Below are 18,646 nucleotides of genomic sequence, written 5' to 3'. Positions count from 1 at the left end.
AAATGGGGATGGAGACTGTGAGCCCCACGGGTGATAGGGACTCTGTCCAACCTAATGAACTTGTAGCTACTCCAGTGCTTGGCACACAGTAAGCGCTTAACAAGTACCACGATCACGCAGACGTGCGTGTGTCCTTTTTCTTCCTCTAAAGGCGGCTCGGCCGAGCACCAACTCGTTCTTTACAGAAGCGCGACACTCCCCCCGTGAAAAGATGCTCACCCCACCCTCACGCCCCATCTCCGCCCGCCCGGCAAGATCAATCAATCAATAAATAAGATTGATGTTGATGATCTCCGCCCGCCCGGCAAGATCCCCCCGGAATGAACATCACCTCTGGCTCGGGGTTATTTCGGCAGTTTCCGTTTATAAAGGTTCAGCTCCCGCCCCCCGCGCCCCCCGAACCCCGACTCTCCTCCGCTTCAAGTATTAAATCAACTTAGACGTTCTCTAAAGACAATCCATATTTCGATAAATTACACCACCGTGAGAAAGAGGGCGGGTGTGTATATATAATATATATATATACTGTATACAGATTAAAAAAACGAAAACAAAACAAAAAAAAAAACGAAACGAAAACCCCGAGTTTGTCCGTCCGGTCGGGGACGGAGCGGGCGGAGGGGAGGGATTTGGGGAAGGGCGGGGGGTGGGGGGGCCCCGGAACAAAAAAGTGTGATCCAAGTTAAACCCTGAAAACAGTAGCACTTTCTGGGGGTCCCCGCAGCGTCCGCCCGCCGCCCGTCCGTCCGAGGCTGGCTTCCTTCGTCCCTCGGGCGCCGCTGCCCCCCGTCTCCCGTGCCGGGCGTCGATGGCTCGGCAGGGGCGGACGGGTTTGGGGGGGTCTTCCTCAGTTCTCCACCTCGGGGGGCTCGTCTTCGGGGCCGGCCTTCCTCTGCCGCCTCATGTGCTGGTACTTTTCCACGTAGGCCTTGACCAAGTTGGCCACTTTCATGGGGTTGATCTCTCCACTTTTGCTGTGACAGATCTGTGGGGGTGGGCGGACGGCGGGTCACCCAAGGGCCTCCGGGGCCGGTAGCGGGACCAGTCCCCCTCACCCCCCACCAAGGATCCCTCTGTACCAGTGTCAGTCCTCCACTCCTCCCTCCCGGCCCCCTCCCTCCCCTTCTCCCCGCCCTCACCCCATCCCAGTTCTCCTTTCCCATCGCCACCCCCCTTCCCACTCTCCCCGCCCAGGCCCCCGCCAACTCATCCCAACCCAAACCCTCCCCACCCCTCGCACCCTTCCCCCTCCCTCCCCTCCCTCGATAGCTGCTGCCAACTGTGGCCTCTGGAACCCCCGCTCCGTTTTAAGTAAGATCCCTTTCATTCCTTTCCAGCTCTCTACTCCTCCTCGCCCTAACTGAAACATGGCTGTCTCCAGAAGACACGGTCTCTTCTGCTGCTCTCTGCAGTGCAGGCCTCTTCTTCTCCCACTCCCCCAGACTCACCGGAAAAGGAGGAGGTGTCGGTTTCCTTCTCGCCCCCCAATGTCGCTTTCGCACTATCTTTCCTCCCCCTTCCCTTTCCTTCCCTTCCTTTGAAGCCCACATTATTCGCCTCTCCCACCCCCTCCAGATTCTTGTATCCGTCATCTACCGCCCTCCCGGCTCCACCTCCAACTTCTTTAACGACTTTGACCCCTTCCTCACCTTCCTTCTCTCCTTCTCCATGCCCATTCTGATCCTCGGAGACTTCAACATCCACATGGATATCCCTGATGACTCTTCTGCCACCCGCCTTCTATCTCTCCTCGACGCTGCCAACCTCTTGCTCCACCCCACCTCGCCCACTCACCAACTTGGTCATACCCTCAACCTCATCATCTCCTACCGCTGCACTGTGTCCACCCTTACCAACTCTGAAATCCCTCTCTCTGATCATAATCTTCTCACCTGCCTCTTCACTCACACTCCTTTCCCCTGTAAATCCATATTACTCCCTCACAGAGATCTCCGCTCTCTTGACCCCATCCATCTTTCGGAGCGTCTCACACCCCACCTCGCCGCCCTCTCCTCTCTATCGAGTCTTGATGATCAGATTATTGCTCTCAACTCTACCCTTTCTACTCAGCTAGACTCACTCGCTCCCCTTTCCCTTCGCCGCTCTCGTACCACTAACCCACAGCCCTGGATCACTGCCACTGTCCGCCTCCTTCGCTCTTATGCTCGAGCTGCCGAACGCTGCTGGCGAAAGTCAAAACACCATGCCACCCTCGTTCACTTCAAGTTCATCCTTTCCTGCCTTAACTCAGCCCTCTCCTCTGCCAGACAAAACTATTTCTCCTCCCTTAATGACACCCATGCCCATCACCCCTGCCAGCTCTTCTGTACATTCAACTCCCTTCTCAGGCCCCCGGTTCCTCCCCCGGCCTCCTTCCCTCACCCCCAACGATCTGGCCTCCTACTTCATTAACAAAATTAAATCTATCAGGTCCGATCTCCCCAGTGTCACTTCCCCCCCTTCTCCAACCCCCCCGGCTCTCAACACTCTCTGCTACTCTCCCATCCTTCCCAGCAGTATCCTCAGAGGAGCTCTCCTCCCTCCTCTCAAGTGCTACTTCAGCCACCTGTGCTTCAGACCCCATTCCCTCTCATCTCATGAAATCTCTCCCTCCGTCCCTTCTCCCCTCCTTAACTTCCATCTTCAACCGCTCACTCTCCACTGGTTCCTTCCCCTCTGCCTTCAAACATGCCCATGTCTCTCCCATCCTAAAAAAACCCTCTCTTGACCCCACCTCACCTTCTAGTTATCGCCCCATATCCCTCCTACCATTCCTTTCCAAACTCCTTGAACAAGTCGTCTACACGCGCTGCCTCGAATTCCTCAACACCAACTCTCTCCTCGACCCCCTCCAGTCTGGCTTCCGTCCCCTACATTCCACGGAAACTGCCCTCTCAAAGGTCACCAATGACCTCCTGCTTGCCAAATCTAACGGCTCATACTCTATCCTAATCCTCCTCGACATCTCAGCTGCCTTCGACCCTGTGGACCACCCCCTTCTCCTCAACACGCTATCTGACCTTGGCTTCACAGACTCCATCCTCTCCTTGTTCTCCTCATCTCTCCGGTCGTTCATGCTCGTCTCTTTTGCAGGCTCCTCCTCCCCCTCCCATCCCCTTACTGTGGGGGTTCCCCAAGGTTCAGTGCTTGGTCCCCTTCTGTTCTCGATCTACACGCACTCCCTTGGTGACCTCATTCGCTCCCACGGCTTCAACTATCACCTCTACGCTGATGACACCCAGATCTCCATCTCTGCCCCTGCTCTCTCCCCCTCCCTCCAGGCTCGCATCTCCTCCTGCCTTCAGGACCTCTCCATCTGGATGTCCGCCCGCCACCTAAAGCTCAACATGTCCAAGACTGAACTCCTTGTCTTCCCTCCCAAACCCTGCCCTCTCCCTGACTTTCCCATCTCTGTTGACGGCACTACCATCCTTCCCGTCTCACAAGCCCGCAACCTTGGTATCGTCCTCGACTCCGCTCTCTCGTTCACCCCTCACATCCAAGCCGTCACCAAAACCTGCCGGTCTCGGCTCCGCAACATTGCCAAGATCGGCCCTTTCTTCTCCATCCAAACCGCTACCCTGCTAGTTCAAGCTCTCATCCTATCCCGTCTGGACTACTGCATCAGCCTTCTCTCTGATCTCCCATCCTCTTGTCTCTCCCCACTTCAATCCATACTTCATGCTGCTGCCCGGATTATCTTTGTCCAGAAACGCTCTGGGCATATCGCTCCCCTCCTCAAAAATCTCCAGTGGTTACCAATCAATCTGCGCATCAGGCAGAAACTCCTCACCCTGGGCTTCAAGGCTGTCCATCCATCACCTCGCCCCCTCCTACCTCCCCTCCCTTCTGTCCTTCTCCAGCCCAGCCCGCACCCTCCGCTCCTCTGCCACCGCTAATCTCCTCACCATTAGGCCTCGTTCTCGCCCGTCCTGCCATCGACCCCCGGCCCAAGTCATCCTCCGGGCCCGGAATGCCCCCAGTCCCTCTGCCCATCCGCCAAGCTCGCTCTCTTCCTCCCTTCAAGGCCCTACTGAGAGCTCACCTCCTCCAGGAGGCCTTCCCAGACTGAGCCCCTTCCTTCCTCTCCCCCTCGTCCCCCTCGCCATCCCCCCATCTTACCTCCTTCCCTTCCCCACAGCACCTGTATATATGTATATATGCTTGTACATATTCATTACTCTATTTATTTTACCTGTACATACCTATTCTATTTATTTTATTTTGTTAGTATGTTTGGTTTTGTTCTCTGTCTCCCCCTTTTAGACTGTGAGCCCACTGTTGGGTAGGGACTGTCTCTAGATGTTGCCAACTTGTACTTCCCAAGCGCTTAGTCCAGTGCTCTGCACACAGTAAGCTCTCAATAAATACGATTGATTGATTGATTGATTAGCGGGACCGAAAGCCCCGGGGTGGGGGGGGGGGCACCGATCCGCCCTCCCGCCCGCCCCCTGACCTTCTGTACGGCCTTGCGGAGGATGTCCTTGTATTCGTCCTTGGTGATCTCGCGCTTCTGGTAGAAGGGCTTGATGGCGAGCTTCACCTCCTCCACGGCCCGTTCCTGCACGTGCAGCTTCTTCAGGTACTGGGAGGGAAAAAGCGGGGGTCACTCGAGCCGCCGGCCCCGGGACAATCCGCCCGGGCACCTGGTGAGGTGCGCGGGTGAGTGTGCCCGCTGCCAGGCTGGGCCCGGTCCCCCCACCCCCCGACTCACCTCCTCGTTCTTGGTCTTCTCCAGGGCGGGCTTGGGCGGCGGGGCCTTGTCCTCGGCCGCCTGGTCGCCCGTGGAGGCGGCGGCCTGGGTGCCCGGCTCCGAGGCGGCGGCCGGGGCGCCCGGCTCCAGGGGGCCCGGGTCCGGGGTGAGACTGGGCCCGGCCCCGTAGCCCCCCAGGAGGGGGAGGCTCCCCTGCATGATGAACTGCACGGTGGGCTGGCTGACGGGGGCGTAGGGCGGCAGGTTGGAGGGCAGCGTCGGGGGCAGGGGCACGGTGGGGTTGTAAACCTGTGGGGGTGACAGGTTTCTACACGGTGAGCCCGCTGTCGGGTAGGGACCGTCTCTATACGTTGCCGACTTGGACTTCCCAAGCGCTTAGTACAGTACTCTGCACACAGTAAGCGCTCAACAAATACGACTGATTGATTGTTGGGTAGGGACTGTCTCTATATGTTGCCGACTTGTACTTCCCAAGCACTAAGCACAGTGCTCTGCACACAGTAAGCGCTCAATAAATACAATTGAATGAAAGATGCCCCAGGCCCGAGGGCAGCCCCTTTCTCCACCGCCCCTCAACCACTGGACTAGAAGCTCCTTGTGGGCAGGGAATGTGTCTTTTGTCCTCCCCCAAGCACTTAGTACAGTGCTCTGCACACAATAAGCCCTCAATAAATACGACTGATTGACTGATTGATTGTTGGGTAGGGACCGTCTCTATATGTTGCCGACTTGGACTTCCCAAGCGCTAAGTACAGTGCTCTGCACACAGTAAGCGCTCAATAAATACGATTGAATGAATGAATGAAAGATGCCCCAGGCCTGAGGGCAGCCCCTTTCTCCACCGCCCCCCAACCACTAGACTAAAAGCTCCTTGTGGGCAGGGAATGTGTCTTTTGTCCTCCCCCAAGCGCTTAGTACAGTCCTCTGCACACAATAAGCGCTCAATAAATACGACTGATTGATTGTTGGGTAGGGACCGTCTCTATATGTTGCCGACTTGTACTTCCCAAGCGCTTAGTACAGTGCTCTTCAGACAGTAAGCACTCAATAAATACGGCTGAATGAATGAATGAATGAATGAAAGATGCCCCAGGCCTAAGGGCAGCCCCTTTCCCCCCCCGCCCCCTCAACCACTAGACTATCAGGTCATTGTGGGCAGGGAATGTGTCTTTTGTCCTCCCCCAAGCGCTTAGTACAGTGCTCCGCACACAGTAAGGGCTCAACAAACGCCACTGACTGGGCTGTCGACTGTCCTCTAAACTGTCAGCTCGGTGTGGGCAAGGAACCTGTCCGTTTCTTGTTCTCTCGTCCTCTCCATCGCATTTACGGAGCGATGACTGTGTGCAGAGCACTATACTGAGCGCTTGGGAAGTACAAATCGGGAACACATAGAGACAGTCCCTACCCAACAGCGGGCTCACAGTCTGGGAGGGGGAGACGGACAACAGAACGGAACAAGTAGACGGGCGTCTACTCTCCCGAACGCTTAGTGCGGTGCCCCGCACGCGGTAAGTGCTCGCTTAATCTGACCGAATAAATGACCCACCACCGGTCTCTGGGCAGGCGAGTGAACCAACCGAAGGGAGCGGACGAGACGGGCCTCCGAGACCCCGGGGTCCCGGACCGCCCGGGGCGGGATGGGGAGCGGGACGTGCGGAGGGGACACCCACCTGAGAGGAGTCCGGGTCGGGAAAGAAGGGCTCGGGAACGATGGAATTGGTGGGAGGAGGCCTGGCTAAGTGCACCTGATCCAACGGGAGCAGGCCGGAATCCTCGGCCTTCCAAAACCCCTCTTTTAGCCTCGGCAGCCTGTAGAAGGGTAGTCCTGGAAGGCAAGAGGGTGAAGATGCCGCTTATCATTCCTTGCATTCATTCAGTCGCATTTATTGAGCGCTTACTGTGTGCAGAGCACTGGACTAAGCGCTTGGGAAGTCCAAGCTGGCAACATCTAGGGACGGTCCCTACCCAACAGTGGGGGCTCACAGTCTAGAAGGGGGAGACAGAGAACAAAACCAAACATACTAACAAAATAAAATAAATAGAATAGATATGTACAGGTAAAATAAATAGGGTAATAAATATGTACAAACATATATACATATATACAAGTGATGAGGGGAAGGAGGTAAGGCAGGGGGGATGGAGAGGGGGAGGATGGGGAGCCACGAGCCCGGGGGACTACGGGACGGCATGCTCTGTGAACTGTAATAACTATCCCTCATCATCATCATCATCATCAATCGTATTTATTGAGCGCTTACTGTGTGCAGAGCACTGTACTAAGCGCTTGGGAAGTACAAGTTGGCAACATATAGAGACAGTCCCTACCCAACAGTGGGCTCACGGTCTAAAAGGGGGAGACAGAGAACAAAACCAAACATACTAACAAAATAAAATAAATAGAATAGATATGTACAGGTAAAATAAATAGGGTAATAAATATGTACAAACATATATACATATATACAGGTGATGAGGGGAAGGAGGTAAGGCAGGGGGGATGGAGAGGGGGAGGATGGGGAGCCGCGAGCCCGGGGGACTACGGGACGGCATGCTCTGTGAACTGTAATAACTATCCCTCATCATCATCATCATCAATCGTATTTATTGAGCGCTTACTGTGTGCAGAGCACTGTACTAAGCGCTTGGGAAGTACAAGTTGGCAACATATAGAGACAGTCCCTACCCAACAGTGGGCTCACGGTCTAAAAGGGGGAGACAGAGAACAAAACCAAACATACTAACCAAATAAAATAAATAGAATAGATATGTACAAATAAAATAGAGTAATAAATCTGTACAAACATATAGACATCTATACAGGTGCTGTGGGGAAGGGAAGGAGGTAAGATGGGGGGATGGAGAGGGGGACGAGGGGGAAAGGAAGGAAGGGGCTCAGTCTGGGAAGCCTCCTGGAGGACGACGACGACGGTACTTATTTAAGCGCTTACTATGCGCCAGGCGCCGTTCGAAAGCGCTGGGGTAGACACGAGGTCGTCGGGTTGGACCCAGTCTCCGTCCCACGTGGGGCTCGCGGTCTGAATTCCCGGGTTACAGACGAGAGAACTGGGGCCCAGAGAAGCGAAGCGACTAGCAGAGGAGACGTGTGGCGGAGCCGGAATTCGAATCCAGGACCTTCCGATTCCCAGGCCCGGGCTCTAACCACTAAGCCACAGGAGACACGCTTTCCCTCTGGGCCGTAGGCTGGTGGTGGGCAGGGAACGTGTCTACCACAATGCAGCGTGGCGAAGCGGGCAGAGCCCGGGCCTGGGACTTGGGTCACGGGTTCTCATCCGGGCTCTGCCACTTATCTGCTGGGAGACCTTGGGCAAGTCACTTCACTTCCTCTGGGCCTCAGTTCCCTCACCTGTAAAATGGGGATGGAGACCGTGAGCCCCAGGGGGGACAGGGACTGTGTCCAACCCGATCTGCTTCTATCTTCCCCGGCGCTTAGTACAGTGCCTGGCACACAGCAAGCGCTTAACAAATACCCCGATTATTATTAACTCCTCTTATCCTTGCCTATCCCAGGCACTTAGTTCATTCATTCAATCGCATTTATTGAGCGCTTACTGTGTGCCAGGCACTGTACTAAGCGCCGGGGAAGATACAAGCAGATCGGGTTGGACACAGTCCCTGTCCCCCCTGGGGCTCACGGTCTCCAACCCGATCTGCTTGTATCTTCCCCGGCGCTTAGTACAGTGCCTGGCACACAGCAAGCGCTTAACAAATACCCCGATTATTAACTCATTATCCTTGCCTATCCCAGGCACTTAGTTCATTCATTCAATCGTATTTATTGAGCGCTTCCTGTGTGCAAAGCACTGTACTAAGCGCTTGGGAAGTACAAGTTGGTAACATATAGAGACGGTTCCTACCCAACAACGGGCTCACAGTCTAGAAGGGGGAGACAGAGCACTTATTCAGCGCTCTGCACGTCGGTAAGGGCTTCATAGATACGATTGAACGAATGCAGTAAGAGCTCCGTAAATCATCATCATCAATCGTATTTATTGAGCGCTTACTGTGTGCAGAGCACTGTACTAAGCGCTCGGGAAGTCCAAGTTGGTAACATACAGAGACGGTCCCTACCCAGCAGTGGGCTCACAGTCTAAAAGGGGGAGACAGAGAACAAAACCAAACATGCTAACAAAATAAAATCAATAGAATAGATATGTACAAGTAAAATAAATAAATAAATAGAGTAATAAATATGTAAATCCCATCGATCGACTGACCGACTGGTTGCCAAGAGGCCGGCGGGATGCCGTCACAGGGGCTCGAATGCTGGGACGCCCCAAGAACTAACTGGTCTCCCGGGAGGGGCGGGGGCAGATGGGAGAGGCAGGCAGAAACTCCTCACCCTGGGCTTCCAGGCTGTCCATCCATCCATCCATCCATCCCCTGGCCCCCTCCTCCCTCCCATCCCTTCTGTCCTTCTCCAGCCCAGCCCGCACCCTCCGCTCCTCCACCGCTGATCTCCTCACCGTACCTCGTTCTCGCCTGTCCCGCCATCGACCCCCGGCCCACATCATCCCCCGGGCCTGGAATGCCCCCAATCCCTCTGCCCCTACGCCAAGCTAGCTCTCTTCCTCCCTTCAAGGCCCTGCTGAGCTCACCTCCTCCAGGAGGCCTTCCCACACTCAGCCCCTTCCTTCCTCTCCCCCTCGTCCCCCTCTCCATCCCCCCATCTTACCTCCCTCCCCTCCCCACAGCACCTGTATATATGTATATATGTTTGTGCATATTTTTTTACTCTATTTAATTTATTTGTACATATCTATTCTATTTATTTTATTTTGTTGGTATGTTTGGTTTTGTTCTCTGTCTCCCCCTTTTAGACTGTGAGCCCACTGTTGGGGAGGGACTGTCTCTATATGTTGCCAATTTGTACTTCCCAAGCGCTTAGTACAGTGCTCTGCACATAGTACGCGCTCAATAAATACGATTGATGATGATGATGATGATGAGAGCCCGACGTTAGGTGCCCCGGGCGGGCTGCCCCCGAGGAGGGAGGCGGTGGGGTCGGGTGGTGGGAACTGTGAGCCCGCTGTTGGGTTGGGACCGTCTCTATATGTTGCCAACTTGGACTTCCCAAGCGCTCAGTCCAGTGCTCTGCACACAGTAAGCGCTCAATAAATACGACTGACTGACTGACTGAATGAATTAATGAAAGAGCCCAGGAGACCGGGACTCTGGTCCCAGCTCCGCCACCGGCAGGCTGAGTGGCGGCGGCCAAGTGGCTGACCTCTCTGGGCCTCGGTTTCCTCGCCCGTAAAATCAGGGGCTCCCCCCGCCTCAGGGCAGCCCCGTTAGCCCCGGACCCAAACCCAAGAGGGGGCCCCGTGGAGGGGAATGAATGAATGAATGAATGGTATTTGTTAAGCGCTTACCACGTGCCAAGCACTGTTCTAAGCGCTGGAGTAGATCCAAGGTGATCAGGTTGTCCCACCCCACCCCAGTCTCCATCCCCCAGTCACCATCCCCATGTAAAATGGGGATGAAGACTGTGAGCCCCCCATGGGACAACCTGATCACCTTGTAACCTCCCCAGTGCTTAGAACAGTGCGTGGCACATAGCAAGCGCTTAATAAATAATAATGATAATAATAATAATAATGATAATGGCATTTACTAAGCGCTTACTATGTGAAAAGCACTGTTCTAAGTGCTGGGGCAGTTACAAGGTGATCAGGTTGCCCCACGGGGGGGCTCACAGTCTTCATCCCCATTTTCCAGATGAGGTCACTGAGGCCCAGAGAAGTGAAGTGACTTGCCCAAAGTCACCCGGCTGACAAGTGGCGGAGTCCACATTTGAACCCGTGACCTCTGACTCCAAAGCCCGGGCTCTTTCCACTGAGCCGCGCTGCTTCTCATGTGCCACCGTCATTATTATCACCCCCCCTTTACAGGCGAGGGAACTGAGGGCCTGATAAATGAAGTGACTCGCCCCAAGTCACGCAGCGGACTAGCGGCGGAGCCGGGATTGGAACCCACGACCTCGGACACCCAAGCCCGGGCCCTTTGTCATCATCAATCATATTTATTGAGCGCTTACTGTGTGCGGAGCACGGTACTAAGCGCTTGGGATGTCCAAGTTGGCAACATATAGAGACGGTCCCTACCCAACAGTGGACTCACGGTCTTAAAGGGGGAGACAAGACCAAACTGAGCCCCCCGGCTTTTCAAGGGGAAGTCGGCCGGACCCCCCACCCCGAGGGCCGCGGCGGAGCCGAGCGTTGGGGACGACTCACTAGGCGCGGCCGCGTCGTCCTCCTGCTGCTGGAGGTTCCAGGTGACCCTCTTGACGGGAGCCTTGGATTTGAGGAGGGGGGCCAAAGGACAGGCCGCCCCCTCGGGCTTCGGGCCCCCGCCCGGCCTTTCGGCGGGCGCGGGGCCTCCGTCCTCTTCCGCCCCGCCGCCGGCCGAGTTCCCGGAGGAGCCGGGGGCGGCGGGCGCCTGGGCCCACCCGACGGGGCCCGCCTCCTGGGGTGCGGGGGCCGTCTCTCCCGGACCGGCCGGCGGGTTCAGGGGGCCCGGGGGGCCCGCCGGGAAGGGGGGTCCCGGGAGGGGCTCTCTCTCGGGCGAGGAGTCGGTGGGGTCCGGGGATGGGGGCGAGCTCATGTCGTCCAGTTGGAAGAGGCCGGCCTCGCCCGACAGCTCTTCGAAGACGTGGTCCGCCTCCACCGTGTCGCCGTAGTCCAGGTCCTCGGCGGGGGCCGCGGCGGGGACCGCCGCCGCCGCCGTCTCGCCGGTCGCCGGGGGCTCCGGCCGGGCCGCGTCCGTGACGGCGGGCCCGGGCTCCTTCTCCGGGGGCGGGGGCGACGCCTCCTCCTTCCCCGCGCGCTTCCTGTCCCGGGAGCGGGAGCGGGAACGGGAGTGGGGCCTCTTCTCCCGGGCCCGGGGCCCCGCGGCCGGGCGGCCCCCCGCGGGGCTCGGCGGCCCGCCACCGCCGCTTGTCCCGGGAGCGCGAGCGGGAGGCCCGGCGCTCCCGTGCCCGCGGCCCGCCGTCCCTCCTGGGGCGGCGCTCGCGGCTGCGCTCCCTCCTGCGTCCGTGGCGCCGGCCCCGCTCGGGGCTGCTGGAGCGGGAGCCCTCGCGCCCGCGGGGCCGAGAGCCCGACCGCCGCCGCCTCTTCTTCCTGCGGCCCTCGGCCGGCTCGTGGGCGGAGCCGTCGGGGCTCCCGGAGCGGGAGCGGGAGCGGGGCGGCCTGCGGTCCCGCGGGCGGGGGGCCCGCCGCCTCTCGCGGCCCTGGTCCTTGGCCTTCTTCCGGGGGCCGCGCTCGCGGCTGCCGGACCCGTCGCTGGACGACGGGTGGGCCTGGGGCCGGGCCCGCGCCCCGCGGGGGCGGCCCTCTCCGGCCGAGCGCGAGGTGGAGCGCGAGCTGCCCTCCCGGGAGCGGGAGCGGGAGCGGGACCGCCCGCGCCCGGCCGCCGCCTTCCGCTCGGCCCTCTTCCCGCTCCGGGAGCTGGAGTCGGAGCGGGAGCGGGAGCGGGAGGGCGGGGGCGACCGCAGCTCCACGATGCGGTGGACGGCGGCCGGGGGCAGCGGGGCCGGCGACGCCGGGGGCGACGGGGCCGGTCCCACCGTCACGCAGGTCACCGTGCGGCCGCCCGCGTCGAAGAAGGGGTCGGCCGGGGGCGGGGCGGGGCCGGCCGGGCCCCCGCCGCCGCCGCCGGCGTCGTCCTCGTCGTCGGCCTCCCCGCCCAGGGTGTAGGACGTGACGCAACGCACCGTGTGGAAGGCGGGCGGCTCGGGGCTCTGGACGGAGATGGTGCGTGTGATCCCCGAGGGGCGCGGGCCGGGGCCCGGCCGGTCGGGGCTGCCGGCCGGCGAGCTGGAGTCCGAGCCCGTGGGCTCGAAGGGGTCGTACATCTCGCTCTTCACCTGCTGCTTGCTCTTGGCCAAGGAGAAGAGGGCCGAGGCGGGCTCCTTGCGCTGGGCCCGCCGCTCCACGGGCCGGAACGTGTTGCAGAAGCCCGGGTGGGCCGGCCGGCCCGCGGGGGCCGCGTGCCCGGGGATGTTGATCCGGAAGCTCTCGAAGGGCGGGCCCAGCCCCCGGCCGCCCCGGGCCGGGCCCGGCGGGGCGGGGCCTCCGGAGGAGGAGGAGGACGACGAGGACGAGGAGGGGGCCCCCCCGCCCGCCGGCGGCTTGGGCCCCCCGGGCTCCCGCGGGCCGGGCCCGCCCTGGGCCCCGCCGCCCCGGCCGGAGCCCTCTCGGCCCGTCAGCCGGTTGATGCAGGGGGCGGGGCCGTCCACGCCCCGGCTGTTCCCCGCGGCGGGCTCGGGGCCCGGGGGCCCGTCGCCATCCCCGCCCTCTCTCTTGATCTTTGGTATCCTGGGGAGGTCGGAGATGTCCGCCCGGGGGGCCGGGGGGCGGGCCGGCGGCTGCCCGGCCCCGCCCCTTCCGGACCAGGTGGCTCCGGGGGGCGGCAGCCCGTCCTCCCCGTTCCACTGGGCCGCCGGCCTCAGCCTGGGCCTGGGGGCGCCGGTTGAGTTCTGGACCGAGCGGGGGGTCATGGAGAACTCCAGCTTCACCGCCGGCCTCGAGGGCCACGGCGGAGGGGGGGCCCCGCCTTTCTCCGCCCCCCCGGCTCCGGCGGAGGCGAAGGAGGCCGAAGAGGAGGACGAGGTGGCGGCGGCGGCTGTGGAGAAGGAGGACGACGACGACGAAGAGGACGACGAGGCGGAGGAAGAGGTGGTGGCGGCGGAGGAGGAGGAGGAGGAGGAGGCGGCGAACATGTTGGGGGGCGGCCTGGTGTGAGAGTTCAACCCCAGACGATGGGCAGGGTCCGGGGCGGGGCCGCTGGCCGCCGGGTCCGTACTACCCGTTCGGGGCGGTGGGCCGGGCCGGCCCGCCCCTCTCCAGTCTCCGGCCCAGCTCCGCTGCAGGGAGACTGGAGCTGCGGGAGGGTAGAGAGAGGGAGGGAAAGGGATGAGGGAGGGATGAAGGAGAGGGAGAGATGAGGGAGACGGAGGGATGAGGGGGGGATAAGGGAAGGATGAGGTGGAGGGATGACGGGGAGGGATGCAGGAGGGATGAGGGAGGATGAGGGAAGGATGAAGTATGGATGTGGGAGATGGAGGGATGGGGGAGGGATGAGGTGGAGGGATGAAGTAGGGATGAGAGGGATGAGGGAAGTGAGGGAAGGATGAAGGATGGATGAGGGAGACGAAGGGATGGGGAGAGGGATGAGGGGGTGGGATGAAGTAAGGATAAGAGGTATGAGGGAAGGATGAAGGATGGATGAGGGGGAGGGATGATGGAGGGATGGGGAGGGATGGAGTAGGGATGAGAGGGATGAGGGAAGGATGAAGGATGGATGAGGGGGAGGGATGAGGGAAATGGGATGAGGGGGAAGGATGAAGGAGGGATGAGGGAGAAGGAGGGATTAGGGGGAGGGATGAAGAGAGGAGGAGGAGCAAGAAAGACACGGAGGGAGGGAGAGACGAGTTACAAAAGCCCTCAGTATGAAGAAGCTGCTCACAGTGAGGCTGAGAGGAGGGCTTCGGAAGCCACCTCACCTGCCTTCTTGGCCGAGAGGGAGCCGTCCCGGTTGATGACCACGTCGGCCCCGCTCATCATCAGGAGGCTCTGGCCGGACAGGATGCTGCCCAGGAGGTCGGGCACGGGGGCGGCCTCGGCTGCTCGCTCGGGGGCCGAGGCCGGGACGCCCCTCCTGGAGTGGGGAGACCAGAGGAACCTTCAGCGTCTCGCCCGCTGTGGGCTTTAAGTCATGCGGGGCAGGCATCGCCTCCCCACCCCCCGTCCCCGGCCACGCCATCTCCCATAATATAATAATGATAATGCCATTTATTAAGCACTTACTATGTGCAAAGCACTGTTCTAAGCGCTGGGGAGGTTACAAGGTGATCAGGTTGTCCCGCGGGGGGGGGGGGGGGCTCACAGTCTTAATCCCCATTTTACAGATGAGGTAACTGAGGCACAGAGAAGTGAAGTGACTTGACCAAAGTCACACAGCTGACAGGTGGCGGAGCCAGGATTTGAACCCATGACCTTTGACTCCAAAACCCGTGCTCTTTCCACTGAGCCATGCTGGATGCCGGCCACCTGGGCCACCCGGCTCAGAAGGGAGGGTTAAGCTCGGCGGGCAGAAGGCCGGGGCCTGATCGTCCCCCTGCGGGCACAGGCAGATGCCCGGCTATCAGCCCATTCGTCAAGGGATATCCTTGAGTGCTTACTATCGATCGTACTGACTGAGCGCCATACTGCGTGCGGAGCACTGTACTAAGAGCTTGGAAGAGGTCGGTGCAACAGACATTTCCTGCCCACAAGGAGCTTACAGTCAGAGGGGGAGACAGATATTACCAGAAGATACTGATGTGGACTTAAGTTCTGTGGGGCTGAGGGAGGAGCGAATCAAGGGTACAAATCCACAGCACTGTACTGAACGCTTGGGAGAGCCCGAGACCCCAGAGGTGGTAGACACGGCCCTTGCTCCCAAGGAGCGGCTTTGGTGTTAATATTAATAACTGTGGCGTTTGTTTAGCACTTACTTTGTGCCAGGCACTGAAGCGCTTAGTCCAGTGCTCTGCACACAGTAAGCGCTCAATAAATACGATTGAATGAATGAATGAGCTCCAAGCTGGCGTAAATACTAGCTAATTAGGTTGGACACAGTCCCTATCCCAGATGGGGCTCACAGTCTCCATCCCCATTTTACAGAGGAGGTCACCGAGGCGCAGAAGCGAAGCGTCTCGCCCAAGGTCACCCAGCAGACAAGCGGCGGAGCCGGGATCAGAACCCAGGCCCTTCTGACTCCTAGGCCTGGGTTCTATCCACCGAGCCAGATTTTCCCCTGGGCCTCAGTTCCCTCATCTGTCAAATGGGGATGAAGACCGTGAGCCCCCCGTGGGACAACCTGATCACCTTGTAACCTCCCCAGCGCTTAGAACAGTGCTTTGCACATAGTAAGCGCTTAATAAATGCCATTATTAGCATTATTATTATTATTATTATTACCTGGAGACGCCCATGGAGACGGGTCTGGCCACCGGCTGGTGGGAGCGGAGGGCGGACTGGGACAGCAGCCTGCGCTTGGCACTCAGGGGCGAGCCCGGGGGCGCCGGGGGCTCTTCGTTGCTACGGGGGCAGACGGGTGAAGCGGGAAACGCGCCCACATCGTCCCCGCGGGAGCCGCCCCACCGCCGACCCGTCCGGGGCCGGAGAGGGGAGCCCTGCCAGGCCCCGGCTGGCTTGGTTGGAGCGGGATGGGAGGGGTCCCCAACGTCGTCTGGGCCCCAACCCAGCATTTCCCTCAACCCCGGACCGTTCTACCGAGAGCCCCTTACCCGGCAATCGCACCCCTAAGACAGCCCAGGGTTGAACCAGCCTCTGGATAGACTGGTCTGTGTTGGGTCACTGGGGGAGAGTCAGGGATGGACAGGGGAGAGTCGGGGATGTGGGATGGTCCGTGTTGGGTCACTGGGGAGAGTCAGGGATGGACAGGGGAGAGCTGGGGAAGTGGGATGGTCCGTGTTGGATCACTGGGGAGAGTCAGGGATGGACAAGGGAGAGTCGGGGAAGTGGGATGGCCCGTGTTGGGTCACTGGGGAGAGTCAGGGATGGACAGGGGAGAGTCGGGGGTGTTGGGTGGTCCGTGCTGGGTCACTGGGGAGAGTCAGGGGTGGAAGGGGAGAGTTAGGTGCAAACAGGATGACTGGGAAGAGCAAGCGATGGAGCACGGAGAGCCAGGGGTGTTGGATGGTCTGTGCTGGGTCACTAGGGAGAGTCAGGGGGGTGGGATGCTCCATCCTGGGTCACTGGGAGAGAGTCGGGGATGGAGAAGGGAAAGTCGGAGGTGTGGGAGGGTCCATCCTGCGTCACTGGGGGAGAGTCGGGAATGGACAGGGGAGAGTCAAGGGTGTTGGGTGGTCTGTGCTGGGTAACTGGGGAGAGTCACGGGGTTGGATGGTCCGTCCTGGGTCACTGGGGGAGAGTCGGGGATGGACAGGGGAGAGTCGGGGTGTTGGATGGACTGCTGGAGGGACGAGTCAGGGGTGTGGGATGGTCCACCCTGAGCCACAAGGGCCGTACGGTCCATGGGGCCACCGAGACTGTCGTGATCCACGGCCTCGTGCGTGTTTTCTTTGCCCCCTTCCCCGCCGACCCCATCCCAGAAGCGCAGGCCAAGGCTCCCCCACCACCGCCAGGCCCACCTGTCGTAGTCGTCCAACGCGTCCGGGTCCCCGAACAGAGACAGCGACGCCGCGCCGATGTCCGCCCGCATGAGGCCCAGCGACGGCTGGACGGGCCTGCTCAGGGTGGGCAGCGGCAGGCCGCGCCCCACCTTCCCCAGCCCCAGGGTCCTGGCGATGCGCGAGCGGGTCGTCGCCGAGCTCCTCACCTGGGGCCCGGAGAAACCAGACGGTCGGCCGGGGGCGACCCCGCCCTTCGAACCCCGGCCCCGCCGACGGAGTTCGGGGCGATCCGATCTTCTTCCCGGCCTCCGAGAGACCCGGGACCCCTGCTGTAGGCCGCCTTCCGGCTACCCCCGTGGACCCGGGAGTTCTCAGCGGAAGGGGTTCCTTTTCGGAAACAAGGAGACCCTTTCCAGAGACCGTGTCGGGTCCCCGACGGACTCACCCGTATCGTCTTCCTCCCCTTCCTCCTCTTCCTGCGGGATTTGCGCCTCTTGATCCGTGAGCCCGGGCCCTGGCTCCCGGCGGCCGATTTGGCCGGGGTTTTCTTCTTCCCGGACTTTTTCTTCCTCCTGCCTGAAACCGGACGGTAGGTTGGACGGTGTGGGGAGGCGCGCAGGGGCAGTGGGGTTTAGTTTTCTTTCTCACAGTATCTGTTGAGCACTTACTGTGTGCCGGGCACTGTACTAACCACTGGGGTCAATACAAGCTATTCAGGTTGGAAACGGTCCCTGTCCCACGTGGGGCTCGTGATGATGATGGCACTATGTGCAAAGCACTGTTCCAAGCGCTGAGGGGGCTACAGGATGATCAGGTTGTCCCACGTGGGGCTCACAGCCTTCATCCCCATTTTACAGATGAGGGAGCTGAGGCTCAGAGAAGTGACTTGCCAAAGTCACACAGCTGACAAGTGGCAGAGCCCGGATTTGAACCCATGACCTGTGACTCCCAAACCCGGGCTCCTTCCACTGAGCCACGCTGCTTCTCTGATCTTAATCCCCATTTTACAGACGGGGTAACTGGAGGCCCACTGAAGTGAAGTGACTTACCCAAGGTCACCCGGCAGGCGAGTGGCGGGGCCGGGATAAGAACCGAGGAACCCGCGACTCCTACGCCCGGGCTCTACCCATTGGGCCACACTCCCCCTCTCCCCCTGTGAGGCTCTAGCTCTGGACTGCAAGCCCCTATCTATTTGTACTTCCCAAGCGCTTAGTACAGTGCTCTGCACATAGTAAGCGCTCAATAAATACGATTGATGATGATGCTGATGATCTATACTGTCAGCTTGCTGTGGGCAGCGCCGGTGTCTGTTTAATAACAAATAAAGATGGCATTCGTTGCGCGCTTACTATGTGCCCAGCACTGTTCTAAGTGCTGGGGTGGAGACAAGGTGATCAGGTTGTCCCACGTGGGGCTCACAGTCTTCAACCCCATTTTACAGATGAGGGAACTGAGGCACAGGGAAGTGAAGTGACTTTCCAGACCGTGAGCCCGTTGTTGGGGAGGGACCGTCTCTATATGTTGCCAACTTGGGCTTCCCAAACGCTTAGTCCAGTGCCCTGCACAGAGTAAGCGCTCAATAAATACGACTGATTGATCAGTGATGGGGCCGGGATTAGAACCCACGGCCTCTGAATCCCAAGCCCGGGCTCGTTCCACTGAGCCACGCTGCTTCTGCAGTATCCTATTACGCTCTCCCAAGTGCTGAGTACAGCGCTCTGCACACAGTAAGCGCTCAATAAATGACTAATTAACATGGAGCTGAGAACCCC

The 18,646-nt window shown here is 59.8% G+C and overlaps 1 protein-coding gene across 1 annotated transcript in view; it reads right to left on the bottom strand.

Moving 5' to 3' along the window:
• Window positions 1-443: 443 nt before the first annotated feature.
• PHRF1 (PHD and ring finger domains 1) overlaps window positions 444-18,646 on the bottom strand; it is a 51,205-nt gene continuing 33,002 nt past the window's right edge. Inside the window, exons 10-19 of the mRNA XM_038765377.1 lie at window positions 17,320-17,450; window positions 16,893-17,080; window positions 15,697-15,816; window positions 14,238-14,392; window positions 11,686-13,615; window positions 10,969-11,648; window positions 6,385-6,539; window positions 4,715-5,002; window positions 4,457-4,585; window positions 444-985 (exon numbers count right to left, since the gene is read on the bottom strand). Coding sequence (XP_038621305.1) covers window positions 848-985; window positions 4,457-4,585; window positions 4,715-5,002; window positions 6,385-6,539; window positions 10,969-11,648; window positions 11,686-13,615; window positions 14,238-14,392; window positions 15,697-15,816; window positions 16,893-17,080; window positions 17,320-17,450 — 3,914 coding nt within the window. The 3' untranslated portion in view covers window positions 444-847. The remainder of the gene's footprint in view (window positions 986-4,456; window positions 4,586-4,714; window positions 5,003-6,384; window positions 6,540-10,968; window positions 11,649-11,685; window positions 13,616-14,237; window positions 14,393-15,696; window positions 15,817-16,892; window positions 17,081-17,319; window positions 17,451-18,646) is intronic.

The sequence above is a fragment of the Tachyglossus aculeatus genome, chromosome 22 (assembly GCF_015852505.1).
Source record: "Tachyglossus aculeatus isolate mTacAcu1 chromosome 22, mTacAcu1.pri, whole genome shotgun sequence".
Taxonomy (NCBI): Eukaryota; Metazoa; Chordata; class Mammalia; order Monotremata; family Tachyglossidae; genus Tachyglossus; species Tachyglossus aculeatus.
The sequence above is the reverse complement of the archived record's forward strand: the minus strand, read 5'-3'. Positions and strand labels throughout refer to the sequence as shown.